The sequence below is a fragment of the Fringilla coelebs genome, assembly GCF_963513975.1.
Source record: "Fringilla coelebs genome assembly, chromosome: 8".
NCBI lineage: Eukaryota > Metazoa > Chordata > Aves > Passeriformes > Fringillidae > Fringilla > Fringilla coelebs.
The window spans coordinates 1,496,657-1,511,210 of record NC_140066.1 but is presented as its reverse complement, the minus strand read 5'-3'; the positions used below and the strand labels follow the sequence as shown (position 1 = coordinate 1,511,210).

General features: G+C 44.6%; 1 protein-coding gene across 3 annotated transcripts in view; it reads left to right on the top strand.

Moving 5' to 3' along the window:
- CTNNA3 (catenin alpha 3) overlaps positions 1-14,554 on the top strand; it is a 418,277-nt gene that overhangs the window by 384,275 nt on the left and 19,448 nt on the right. For all 3 annotated transcript variants that reach the window (XM_084210853.1, XM_084210854.1, XM_084210852.1), the window contains exon 16: positions 12,861-12,966. In XM_084210853.1, coding sequence (XP_084066979.1) covers positions 12,861-12,966 — 106 coding nt within the window. The remainder of the gene's footprint in view (positions 1-12,860; positions 12,967-14,554) is intronic.

Sequence of the window (14,554 nt, the reverse complement as noted above, 5' to 3'; positions counted from 1 at the left end):
AAGTGTGTTTCTTAAAAAAAAAGAACAAATGGGGTGAGGACAGTTTTCTGAGAAATTCTAAAATACTACTCTGCTAGTGGAATGAATAAATTTTGTAAGATGAGTTTTACTATCTTCCACTACCAACTTCAAGCCTATCATTGCAGGTTTGGGGCAACATTTTGGTTCTGGTGGTTCTGGTTTGGTTCCTCTCTGGGTTCAGCACTCCCCTTAATTCCAGTTGCTGCTGAGTTTATAATGAATGGCGTGCAGAGGGCTCACCTTCATGACTCCCCTTGGGAAATGTCCCAGTCTGGCAAAAATTGCCATGGTTTGCTGGAGATGAAACTTGAAAGCTTGATAAATGCAGGTATCGTGGTAGTATAAGATACAGTAGTTTAACTACCAGAAATTTCCCTAACTCCAAAAAATTCTTCCATTCTCATGTTATGCATCCTAAACTTCATCCAATTAAAAAAGCATTTATCACAGTTACAAAATCTTTTATAATTGTGATTTTTTTTCTTTGAAAAACACAAGATTGGCACTCTGGAAGACAGTTTTGCCATAAGGTAATATCCCTTTAGCCAAATATGTATTTTTAAGCAAAAATGTTAGCGGTTTACTGGTAGCCCAGGTGCATTTTTTAATCAGACTTTAGTGTTAACTTGTGTTTTTCCAGGGGTTTTTGGAAGACTGATTCCTTTGTTGTGACATTCTGGGTAGTTAAATTATAATTATACCGCTGGGAGGTCTTGTTCTTCAAGTAGCATTGAGAAGCTGTTGGTGAACAGCTTGTGGGCACCAGTGTTGGCAGATAGGGTTGTTAATAGCCTGTGTTCACTGCACAGGGAGCTGGCAGTGGCAGCCAGGAGCAAGGGCTGTTCCAGGGCTTCCAGCCTTGGGAAGAGTCCCTGGGATCATTCCACGGCCATGAGCAACCCTGCAGGCCAGAGTACTGCAAACAGCCAGGGCTGCTCTGCAGAAGGGAAGGCAGGATTTGCAGAGGCTCCCTGGCACCTCTTCAGATGCCCAAGACAGATGTGGCCATAGCCTGGCCTCCCTTCAGCCTGTGACACTGCTGCTATTCGGCACTTCTGCCAGTTCTCCCTATTTTCTGCCCCATCTAGGAATACAAGTTTCTCTTTCCCTGAAATGAATGCTTCTGAGGACCTGTGGGTAGAGGAGCCTCTCAGACTTCACTTGGGAAGCTGCTTTTTGTTGTCAGTTCTTGCAGAGGTGACCCCCGTGACTGCAGTCTGGCAGTTCAATCACCTTGATTGGAAGGTAGAATGGTTTGGGCTTTCATGATTAGAAATTAAATGCCCAGAGACATAACCAGTGTGGAGTCTTGAGCCTCAAAAATACCTCCCTTCCCCCCAAGTTATCCAAACAGCACAACTTTTTGGACAGTTTTGTGGTTTTTGAGATCTGGCTGAGACTTTTTAATTACTGTGGTTGAAGAGATAGCCAAGGGGAATGAAAAAAAAAGAGATAAGAAGAGAGAGTTAAAACTGCGTTGTTGATCCAGCTCTTAGGTTAGTTGTGTTAAAAGCCCTCTCAGCAGCTGTGTTCACACCCCCAGCACTGTGCCTGTGTCAGATTTCCCAGAGTTTCCAGTTTGCTTGGCTGGTGCTGAAATCTAGATACAGGATCTGCTTGCAGGGTGGGCTCCATATAGAGAGTTGCCCCACCAGGTGTGCTATTCTGTTGCTGCAAAACACATGTGGTGGTTAATGATGTGGCATCTGAGAGCAAACTGAAAATAATTGATCTACTTTCATTTGCACTTTCTTCTGTCAGATGATCAGTGGGACTGTGGTCAGTTGGATTAGAGGAAAAAGCAGATCAAAAGTGTAAACTGCAAAAAGACAGCTTGGTCACAGAGCACATAAAAATGCACAGTTACAGCTTTTTGGGTGTGTCCAACAGCTGACCCTGCATGACTGAATCACAGCTCTCCTGCTGTGACTCTTGTTCATGGCAGTCTTTCTGGAGTTCAGGAAAAAGAGCTTTCTGAATTTTGAGTTTGGGTTTTTCAATGTTTATTTTTGGATAATCGGTTTACTGTCTTCTTTGTTAGTTGTTGAAAAATTTAAAAATCCTTTAGAAGTCAGTTCTTCAATGTCTGTGTTTTCTTTTGCTACCATCCATTTTTTGCCATGGGTAAGTAAAATGCACCACTGTGTATTCATCTGGGTTTGTGATGATGTAATTAGGATTCTTTACAGCTCCTTGTCCAGAGGGTAGTTGGCACCTTAAACCTCTAGCATGGACTTTCTGAATTCAGATGTTTATGCATGTGCCAGAGTACCTAATGGTCTTCAGGTAGCTTGTGGTTTTAAATTGCGTGGATGTATTTTGTGTTAGGTCATTTTCTACATCCAGAAATGTTCTCAGCTGCTTGAGGCTGGGGAAAAGTGAAAAGTGCTCTCTGCTCATTCGGACGTGCCATTAAACAAGTGAGGTCACGTCCTAGCATGTGCTGCTGCCCTGCTTTGTTCTCAGGGAGAATCTGATGTTTCAGAGAACGGATTGCTCCATTCATTTGATTGCAGGTGTTGTCCCCTGTGGCCTTTGCATCTGTGAGGCAAGGAATGGCCTTGGAACAGTGGCCATAAGTGCAGGGACAAAGCTGCTGGCCAAGGACAGCCCTGCTGCCTCTCTGCAGCCAGGGCATCCGTGGGTTTGGTTCCTGAGCAGCAGTGCAGGGGTTGGGCACAGGCTGTGGGGGACAGGGCGGCTGAGGGACACAGGGATGTCCTGGGAGGTCTCACATACGCCTGAGGATGCTGCTGGGGGGCACTGGCACTGGAGAGGCCCAAGACTGGTTTAGAGAGGTGATTTCCCCTGAGAGCATGGCCCTGGGCCAGGCTCCTGTAACTCACTTCAGCTGCTCAGTTCATGAGTGTCTGTGCTCTGATGGGAAATTCCAAAAGGTAATGTCTTCTGTTAATGCAAGTTTTTAAAATGACATAATTGAGGAATAAATACCCTAAAAAATAATAGTACAGCAGTCATAAAGCCATAAACTCTACCTTTTGGGATTCACTGAGTTTAAGTTGCTGAACAGGCCTTGCTGCAGGGCATGCTCTGAAAGGATAAGGAAGTAGTCTGGGTGTAGATGTGGCTTTTTAAAGAAAAGATATTAATAGTGATATTCAGGACAATCTCTTTGCTTCTTGTTATTGGAGAACTGAAGAGATGCACTTTTAAAAGCAAGGAGAATGTTTCATTTTGTAAGGGTTACAGCATAGCCAGAGGATTTTAGAAGACAGTATTGACCTCTTCTAGAGGCATTGCTCTATTTTTGCCCTGTACCACTCACACCACTACTTTGTCTCACTGGTACCTACCCTTCCCGTGGCATTTTTTCTCCTTCCATGCCCTTAAGGCTTGCTTTTTCTAGAGCAGGTTATAACTCCTGGTGAAAATTCAGCACATGGCCCACAGGAGTGGGGAGCAGGTGGGGCTCTCTGTAGGTTCCTTCAAGCTGGCTGGGCTGCAGTTCACTTGTGTCCTTTGGGAGGATGCAGATGTGTGCAGCTGCAGTTGGTCAGCTGGAGACATCCTGCACACAGCCAGGCTGGCAGTGCCCAGGGGTACCTCAGGCAGTCCTGGCCTGATGGACAAGGACAAGCCTTGATGTGTCTTTGCACTGTCCCAGCCCAGCTCAGAGTGCAGGGGGCCCTGCATTCAAAGCCTAACAAGTTTAATGTTACTTGTTCAGAGCTCAGTCGCTGCTGTTGAGAGTGCAGAAATCCCTGAAACACAGTCTGTGAGGCCCTTGGGTGGTTTCCTGTATTAGAGAGGTTAAAACCTCCAGGTAATTTATGTTCATGACAGAAAAAAAAGAGATTGACGAGGCAAATAGCAGAGAATTCTCCTGCAGTCACTGAAACAGTAACTGTGGGTGTGTAACATAGTGATTAACATGACAGGCCTCCAGATGAAAGTTCATGACTGTTAAGGTCTGCTGCCCTTAGCCACGGAATTGAAAGTGTGCTTTGAAAAGCTGGATCTGGAAGCTTTTCATCAGAAGGAGATGGAGAAGCATCTGAGGAATAATGAGAGTAAAAAGAGGTGAGAGGCGTACACAGTTAATGCCAGGTTGAGGTGGCAGAACAGTTAAGATGTTGTGGTGTTCCCTCACTTTGCACTAATGGTGTTTGTGTATGGCTGTGAGAAACAGATCATAGGAAATCTGGGGATACGTTTCTGGTGGCACAGGAAATAGTGGCTAGGAAATTGCAAACTGGGGAAACCAGTTCACAGTTTCTACAGCTGTAAATAATGTTCTCTGGAACTAAACTTGAGCTTCATGGATGCCATCTACTTACAAAAGGCATAATCAGATTTATCCAGGTGCACTGTCTTGTACAAACCACTGCTTTTAGTATAATTTGATCTCTTTTTAACAAACTAGTACCAAACGTAGAAGTATTTCTATGTTTATATGTGCTTACAGAGCTGAAAATCCAAGACGTGCTATACTTTGACTTGTGCACACAGATGGACACCCTTGGATGTTTGGAACTCTCTTGCAGTCTTTGGCAAGATGCATCATCAAAGTCCAGTTTATACCCAGCTGAGACCAGCTGCAGGACAACAGCTTCCTCTGTTTCTACTGTTTTCATCACTACAGGCTTTTGACATTTTTTTTTTTTTTAGTTCAATGTAAAAATCACTGATTAAATAGTTTAGCAGCAACAGCAAGCTTTGTAAAGTGCTTTTTATCTTTAGATCACAATGACAATTTGATAGTCATTTTTTATATATAGATAAAAGTATTTCATTATACGGTGTTCTGCTTGTTTATTTAATATATGTGCCCCCTGTGGCTGGTCTCAACTGGACAGAAATTACACATCTTCATTGACACATTTCATCATGGTTGCAAGAGGGCTGCAAATGTCTTGGAGAAGACGTGGACTTTGGGACCTAGAAGTGAAGAAAAAGGTTGTCTCTGTGTCTGCACAAATGTAAGTGTAGGAAGATGGCACAATTCTTTGATTTTCATCTCTATAAATAGTGTATGTAAACATCCAGGCACTGCTGTGTGTGGTTGCTGCACACATGAATATTCAGTGCATCAGAGGCAGACCTGTACCAACATACCCCTTTGATGCTTTGCTTCCCACGTTCTGTTGTTGTTGTGATGAGTTTTGTCAGAATTGTAATTTAACAACTTACAGTCAAAATTTCAGCTGCTTTTCTGCCTCCCAGGCTGCAGGTACAGCTTCTCTCCTGACATACCTTCCTCTGTTCCACCCGACTGCTGCTTTGTGTTCTCTTCCATATTATTTTAAGAGACAGTTCCAAATTGTGAAGCATCCCTGATAGGTAATACTATTATCAGCAGCTACTCAAGTAGTATCAGCATTTTTCCCTCTGAATTATATCAGGGTTTCTCAGTTCCACAGGTGATATGATCAGGATGGTACTGCAATGCTCTGCTATGTGGGACTACATTCTGAGGCAGGAATTCCTTTCTGATTTTCTGCTTTTTAAAACTGGGGACCAGAAATACTTCTAGTGAGAGTTGTTTTGCAGTGCTCACCTTTGACCGTGCAGCCAAGTTTGCAGTGCCTGGATTGCTCTAACAAAGTTTATTCAGATGACAAAATATGGGAGTGTACAAGTACTCCTGTTTGTCATTGTCATGTTTAAATAGCTGGATTGTGACTTCATTTATCCAAGCAGAGAGGAAGAAAACTCAGGGATCATTAGGAAAAGGTTCCTTCTGTGTTCATGTATCCTCATATCCTAATTGTGCAAGCAGTGCTACAGACGGAGGGCATTGTGTTTGTCATGGTGCAGTCCTGCTGCCTGCTACAGGTGAGAGATGACCAGCTCTGGGAAAAGCATGGGGAGGTCAGGAGCAGAACTAGTGAGGATGGACCTGAGGGCTGTACAGACAGAGAGCCAGGGACCATGTCCTTGTAAGCAGATGAGGGGGGACGGGGAGGCAGGGCTCTGCTGCTCCGCGGCCAACAAATCCCTGCCACATGGGTGTGGCACTGGAGATGAGCTACAGATGTACCACAGGGTCTTCAGGTGCTTTGTGAAATCACCACAGCACTCAGGCTTTCCTCAGAGACCACAGGTGATCTTGGTTTTAGTGAGATTCAGGGAATTTTGGACATGGCTGTCAGAATTGAAACTGATAGTCACTGATTGTCAGACTCGAGGGGAGACAAGCACATCCGATGATGATCAACAAGTCTCAACTTTATTTAGGCAATAGGCATACTTTTATAAGCATAGTAATAAGGTTCATACATATTGCAAAAGTAGAGCTCATCATTGGTCCGCAGGTGGAGGTCAGCTCCACCTCTACTATCACATACTCAGGATGCTTGTGGTTTTCTGCTCTGGCTAGACCCTGTTTTCTCTATCTTGTCATTATATAACTTCTTGCTCAAGGAGACATTGTCCTTGCCCACGACCCTATTGCTTTACCAGCTGCAACTTATCATGACCCCTCTCTTCTCACCAGGTGTCCACAAAACTCTCCACAACTGATGGTCTTTGAAAATCTACTTCTGTATTGTATGAAGTGCTGAGAAAATTTTTGGTAGCTATATTTTGGTCCTGGATTGCACAATACAGCAAGTAAGAGAAACAAAAACAAACGACTGGGTCCTTCGTAGAGCAAAGCTTTCTAAATAATAGCTTGGCTTTATTTTGTAGAGCTGGTGAAATGACAGGGGGATGACCCAGATAAGAAAACTACCAATGTTAGATCAATGATGAGTATCTAGATAGCAGAGCAGAAAAAGAAAGAATCATAGGACTGATAGAAAGTTGTATTGATCTAAAAAATTGCTGTAAATAACAGTAATTTTCAATTCCCATTTCACTGCCACAGAGGTGTAAAGCCTTTAACTAATCCCGTGGATTTTTGCACTGGTCTTCATCTTCACTATTTCTTTAGCCAGAGTTGCGTTATCATTCTGCCTTGGAGAAGGGGAGAGTCTGGAAGTACAGCTCCCAGGAACAGGGTGGCCCCTTGGACAGGACAGATGCCTGTGGGACAGGAGCTGGAAGCGGGCAGGATGTCACTGCTGCCAGACCTCGTTCTGTGTGAGTGCCCCAAGAACAGCACAGCTCCCTGTGCACAGCATCAGCGACTGCTGCTGGCCAGGAGGAGCCTTAGTGCCTGTTCCTGGAATAAGCTGAGGCATAGAAGCAAACCCAAACCTCATCTATTCTGTTGGCACTCAGTCTTCTCTTTCCTAATCAAAGTCTTACATCTTTGCAGGAATTCTCCTACAGAGACCTTGTTACCGTAAAAAAGATGAGAAGTGTTTATTTCTCCTCTGTGTTGTCATTTGTCTGTATTTCCCATTACCTCTCCTTCTGCAGCATGCTAGTGCTGATTCCTGGTGGATTTGTCATCTGCTGAAACTCAGTGCTTCTTACTGTCCTGTTGTGTAGGGACTGACTCTCCATGTATGTCTCTGTGTTAGATTTTCCTACCTGAGGGTATCTTTTTTTATTGCATCTACTTTTTCTTCCAGCTTATCTCAGGTAATTCTTTATTCCAAATCTGGCCTCCTAGCCTATTTCCTTCTTCTTTGACGTCAGTATCAAATGTTAGTTCATTAAGCATTCTCCTTATTCCCTTCACTCGAGCCATGAATAAAGAACAGAGCAGCTCCAACACCAAGGCAGGTCCCAGAGAAGCCAGGTTGCTTCTCTTCTGCCCTCCACTGTGGCAGTGGCCCCTTGATAACCAGTCACTCTTGCAGTGTGCTCTTCCAAGTTTGACATCTCCTTAGCAATGACTTCATCTCTTTTCCATGTGTTGTTTAGGCAGATCATAAAAATGCAACAGGAGAAGGTTTCAGACCTGCCTGAAGATAATGGTATTTACAGCTTCTAATCTTTCCAGAAGCCATAAACGCTTGTTTTCCATTAGTAGGACAATATTTATGCTTGAAAAATCATCTGGGCTGTTTCTCATATCGGTTACATTCTGCCTGCTTTTTGTTTGTTTGATTTCAAATTGATAGGATTCATTTGCCCTCATTGGCCAGGATTGCCAGGCCTGATCCTGCTTTGCCAGACCTGATCAGGTTTGAACAGCAAGAGGGACGTTGCTGGGTTAGGACTGGTTTGCAGTCGTGCCTCCTGTGCAGTGCCCTGGCAAACTTGCAGTTAGAGTGGCAGCTGTCAGGACCTGCTGAGCTACAAACTGGGCCTGATGGCAGAGTGGCCAGAGCCTGGAGCTCAGGGCCAGAGAGTGGCCGTGACCACGGGGGCTGTGGCTGGAGCTGGAGCTTTCAGCTCACACTGTGGAGCACTGTGAAATGTGTCTGTGTGTTGGGCTGTGAGGTGGGAGTTCCGCAGCCACCGCTCACTGCAGCTTGCTCTGCCTGCTTCTGCTACAGGCCAAGTGTGGAGCATTGACTGAGGGCAGCCCAGTGTGGAGGGGGAAGCCACCAGCTTTGCTTCCAGACAGAAGAATTTTTCTTCCTGGAAAAGGTGATGGCAAAAATGTTTTGGAGTTGAAGTAGAAGTTTTCATTACTGTAAGAATTAAGAGTAACGCTGCTTTTCTGAGTGAAATTCCAGTGTGAAGGAAAACAGAAAATAATGCCCCACACTGATGTCTGCTGATCACTGTGGTTAAGTTTAGGCAGACAGGGATGGAGTTGCTCTTGGCTTGTCCTGGCTTGGAGCAAGAACAGTGAGATTTGAGAGGCTTCATGCTCTCTTTCACAATTACCCAAAACCCTTGGTGTTGTATTAATTAACACAGTCCAACTTCTTTCCTCCTGTGATTGTACCTTTCAAGAAACATTGAGGTGAAGTGTTGGGTTTTTTCCTCCTGTACCTTTGTGGAGATACTCCAAACAGCTTTCTCTGTATGTAATGCATTTTCTTTCTTGTCAGACTTAGCTGGATTTCTCTCTATATATTATTTAGGGCCTACTCCCAGTTTTGTTGTTGGATAGAGTAGCTGATTTGAGCTCTAGTAACAATCCATCATTACCTTGGGGAGATATAATTGCTTGTAAGTACAGTACTTCATGTCTTGTCTTTGTTTTTCATTGCCTTGAATGTTTTATCAGCTTGCTCAGCCTGTAAGGCTTTATGCTTGGAAATAGTGAGGTGTGAGGAAAATAGATGCATTAGATCTTCCATGCAATGAATCCGGGGTCTGCTGTTGTAGGTTTTGAACTCAATGAAATCACTGGCAACGAACATCAATAACTGAGTGTGTGAGGTGAAGTTTGGCCTTAAACATTAGAGACTGGAAGCAGGGAAGGAACAGTAAGATTAAAGCTGACTTGAAAAAAAAATTAAATATGACAGTTTCTATAGCTGAGAAATTAGAATTTCTTTAGGGGAAGAGGTGGAAGACTCTCCAGTGGAGAAATTTTGTGATGTTGTTGACCAGCAGATGGTAGTTGATGGAAAGTTTTTTATATTTGTTTCTTGAACAGCTGTAGGTGCATGAGCAATTGCACGCAGGTTTGCACTATCCACTGTGATTTGAGATGCTTCAGCATCTAGTAGAGGAGGATCAGGGAGTAGGTCTGTAGGAGGAAAGAGATGCTGTTACAGTGATACAGGGAAAGACCTAAATATCTGGAAATGTGCTTCAGAGAGTGAGATGGATAGCTCAGGGAAGCATTGCCTTTCAAGCAAAGTGTTTTTTCATGCTTGAGACTTAGCAGAAAAAAATGCAAGCGCATATAAAACTGGTAGGAAGCTGTGCAGTGGCTGGGGAAAACAACCTAGATGATTTAATAGACTTTATGTGTCGCTAACATCTGGATTCAGGGAGTTAATCTGAGTTAGTGGCATTGTGAATCTACTGAGTTGGTGCTAAATCAGGACAAGTGGGAATTCACAAAGTGCACAGCTGCACTGGTATCATTTGAAGGCAACACACATTGAACCTGGTAAGTTATTCACCAAAACCCCTGGAACTCCTTTGTTGAATTCCAAACAATAAAATCCCAGGGCTGCAGAGCCCCCAGCAGAGGATGGAGCGATCCCACCCTCGGGACAGGCATGGCTGCTCTCGCCCATTGGCAGTGGTGCCACAGCCTGAGGCTGCTCCTCCAGAAGGGCAGCTCTGAACCTCCTCCCCAGCCACCACACCCTGGAGCCCCTCAAGGGCTCTCCATGTACCACAGCCTCTCGTGCTCATCATTCCTCCTTTGCCCCGCTCCAAAGTTCCAGGTTGTTGTGGGTGTGAACCCTTCTATCTATCCTTATGTTTATGACACATAATCATCCTTTTTGCACAGCTTCCCAGTGTGTCCAAGCTTCCTTCATGGGAACCCTCCCGGAGCTGCAGCCTTACCCAAACAGGGAAAGCTGCAGGAACACTTTGTGTAGGGTATTACTGGGGCGTGTACCTCGCTGTGCTGTCTGCTGCTCTCCCAGCAGCTCTGCCTCAGGGACTCCTGTTCTGACTGATGGCTGAAACAATCCCTCTGGCCTTGTACAGGAATGCTATAGGGACTCTCTTTCTAATCAGTAAATTACTTAGGTCCAAATTTAGTGTTTGCATCCTGTTTTAGGGGTTTTTTGGTTTTCTCTGTTTCTTCAATTAGGCCAGTGATTCAGCAGATCTGGTGTACTTTCCCAGGTATTCTTTTCAGAGTACTCACAATTTCCCAGCATCATAAACTGGGACTAACAGCTTATTATGTCTACCCTAGGGCAGCTAAGCCTGTGCTTTATATCAAAGACTCTGGATTTTACATGAAGGTTAAAAAAGGAGTTCTTGGTTGTGTAGTAAAGGAGCTTTCTTTATGTCTTCTTAATGTGTTGGGGTTTCAGCACATTTTAACACAAGGCTGAGGCATTCCTAGGTATTTAACATTTATGTCAAGACTGAGCTGTGGCTGAAAGCTCAGAGGCATCACACCCCACATTTCTTAGGAGCTGTAGAGGAGAACTTGAGTCATTGATGCATTAGGTGCCCTGTGGGGCAGAAATCTCCAGAACAGTCATTGCTGAGTGCTCCTCTGGAGGCTCTGAGGGTGGCCATATCTGTGGTGAAAATATTTCATTTTAATTTCTCTGAAGTAATTTTTTTGGGTGGAATTGTTTCATTCTCTTTAGATCTCTGAGGGTACAAGGAAATTCCTGGTTTAATTGGAGAACTTTACCCTCAAAGTCAGCTTCAAATGTCAGCAAAGCTGCTGCAGGTTCAAGAAATACCTAAGCAGAAATGGCTTGAACTGTTCATGCCATCTCTTCTTTGCTGGTGTTTTAATCCTGGGTTGTGTTCACCTTTGGTATTGTTTGGCTTGTCCTGGGTTGGACCTTGCCAGGAGAGTGCTGGGCTGCTGGTAGTTTGTGGAGCAGCTGAAGGATGTGCTGTGGATGCCTGACAAACCTCTGGCCTTTGGAACTGCTGCAGTGCAATAACAATGAACCATGGGCCAGAATGGAGGGAAGGGTCAGTAGGGACACAAAAGAATTGGGCCTAAGGATTCAGCAGCCAAGGGTTCAAAGGGAAAAGACCAGGAAAAGCAAATGAAAGATATGGGTGAGCACTCAAGTACTCAATTCTAGATACAGGGGATTGCATTTGCAAATTCATTCCCCACATGCACTATAATTCTCTTTATAAATGGATCAATGTGCCAGGTAGATTTGCCATAACAAGAAGGTGCCTTTCTGTGGAACAGTGATCCAGTAAAATACTGGATTCTAGGTTGTTCCTATTGTGGGCTTCCAAAATTGAGAATAAGGAACTATAATTAGTAAAGTATGCTTTCCCCCAAGAACTAATAGTTCTTTGCTGATCAATATGATTAATCAAGAAGAGATTAAACATTATCTGTCATCTTGTGTTGTCACCACTGTAATTTCCTGACTGCAGTGTTGGTACAGGTCCATACTATAATATTTTTAGGTTAAATGAGTTCTTTTAGTGGAATGCTCTTTACACATAAAACCACACTGTCTTGGAGGAGAAGGGTCTTCTCATTTGAACAAAGAGTTGCATCAATTTTTTTTATGTTGTCTACTTCCTTTGTCCAGCACAGAACTTGTAAATTGATTTGGGGCCTTTAGAAATCAAATACTTAGTGAAACTAGAAGTATTCCTGTCAAAGATGTTGGAAGGAAATGCTGAGTTTAGCGGCACTGCTCACTTTATACATGCATGAAGTACAATAAAGTGTTGATTTTAGTTCAGGTGAAGTGTTTCAGCATTAAAGAGGCTGAGGCTCAAACAAATATGAAGAGAAGGGTGGTCATACTTCCTGCCTCAAGTGGTCACATTTTACTTTTTAGCTCTTAGAAACATTCTCCTGTAATTAAAGCAGCTTTTTGGGCTTGTGAGGGGGGCATACAGAAAGTGTCTGACTTCACAAGAATTTGGCTGTTTTCCTAGACTGAAATTCTGAGAAAATTCTGTAATTGTTTGGGAAGTATTTTTCTGATATGGCCTATCTGTGTTCTGAGTGGCATGTGTAAGCTGATTTGCAGCCCTGTTCATACATCTCTGTTAGGACATGGGTGCACCAATTACATTTTTAAAACCCCAACTAAACCAACCCTGCCCTTTTTCTGACCAGATATACATGATGGCTCTCAGAATACACTGAGCTGAACTTCCTTGGAACATATTAATGGAAAGGAACCTCATATAACTCTGGGAATAGCAAACTGCCCAAGAAATTTCTTAAAATCAGGATTTGGCATGGTTGTATTTTCAATATGAAGAAACTGTAAGGTCTTTCTGGTGCTTCTGCATCCTGTTGGTGCCAAACAATACAAATTTGTGGGACATGAAAACAGTTGCTGTCACTTGTGTATGGATTGTTGCTTTGTTTAATTGAGTTGTTCTGCACCTAGTTTGCAGAGCTGTGATTTATCCTGAGTGTCTGTGCTTCTCTGAAGGGGAAGAGGCCCACTGAAGCACACGGCCGATGTCATCAACGCCGCCAAGGTGATCTCGGAGTCGGGCTCGCGCATGGACGTCCTGGCGCGCCTCATCGCTGACCAGGTGAGGTGGCACTGCAGGAGCCCTGCCCTGCTCAGCCACACATCCCAGCGCCTCCCAGGGGCTGCTGCAGGAGTGCCTGGGACACACATCCTGTCTGAGCCTCCATGAGCTGTTCAGGTACACCCTGAAAGGGATGTGCACCTGCATCACCTGTGTCTGGGTAGACACATCCATTGGTACATGTGTGTGAATGTTTGGGAGCTCCCTTAAGCCCTGAATGCAACATCTTAGACATACAGTATATATGAACACCTATATAGATACACATTTAAAATATAGATATATTCATGGCTGCTTTAATTTATTTATTGATTATTTATTGTTAACATATTAAGGTATATGTCAGTATATAAATAGTCGTATAAAAAGCTGTTGTCCTGGTTTAACTCCAACTGGCAACTGACTACAATGCAGCTGCTTGGTCACCTGCTCCTGGAACTGGAAAAATAGGAAACCTCATGGGTTGTTATAAAAAGTTTAATAATTTAAAATATTATAGTAGTAGTAGTACTAACATTGATGCTGAAAGAGAGGGGGAGAGAGGCCTGAGACCAGAGAGAAAGAAGTGATGCCCAGCACAATTCCCCAGCATGTGCTGACTGACGCCCAGCCTGTCTCTGAACAGCAGTCAGCCCCTTCCAGGTGAGTCCCTCATGCTGGCCATGACACTCCATGGAATTGATATGGAAGAGCCTGTGGCCAGTTCACGTTGCCTGTCGTGGCCATGGTCCCCCCCAGCTGTCTGCACACTGCTCACTGGCAGAGGGTGGGACACTGAAAGGTCCTTGTGTGCCACCTTCATTGCCATTCTTCATGCAGCAGAGCAGGGGCCAGCCACTGTGGAGAGCATGAGCTCTGTGCCAGGCAAAGGCAGCCAGCTGTGCAGGCAGCAGTGCAGAGGTGCAGGCTCATCCTCTCCTGATTGCCCTGGGGAAATTACCCAGCAGCAATGCAGCTGCTCCAGGTGAGCTGTGGGAAGGAACACAGCATGGAGGCACTGCACAGAGCTCTGCTGCTCTGGGCAGCTGCTGGGTCTGAGCACTAGCTTAGGGAAGACAGACTGGTCTGGCTTCAGAATGGTTTGTTCTCCACCCTCTGCAGAGTTACAGAATCCACACTTTTGCTCTTATTTTCCTTCCCTGCCTCCACCCCCTAACACTGGCTGTTTTGGCCTCTGCAAATCTGCAGCTTGAAGGTGATTTTTGGTTTTGCATTTAATTTTTACATATAGTTATTTTAAGTAACTGTTATGAGTTACTTACCACCATGAAATGCCAAGTGTTAGAGCTGGAGGATGTACTTTAATTCTGTTGGATTTTTAGATCATCAGATGGCTCAGCCTCTCCACAGAAGAGCCCAGCAGGAGCAGGGTAACCCAGCAGGCTGCCTAGGGGAGCTGCAGTGGCACATGAGCAGCCCTGCAGCCTCCTCACCAGGCTGGCTGGGTCTCCCTAGGGCTGTACAACACCAGCAGAGGAGTGGAGGTGTCACACCTGAAGCATTTCTTCCTTTGTGGCTGCCTGTCATGTCCAGGACAGCACAGGACAGTCACTGTTTGCACACCCTCACGTGCTCTCTTTTCTCTTTG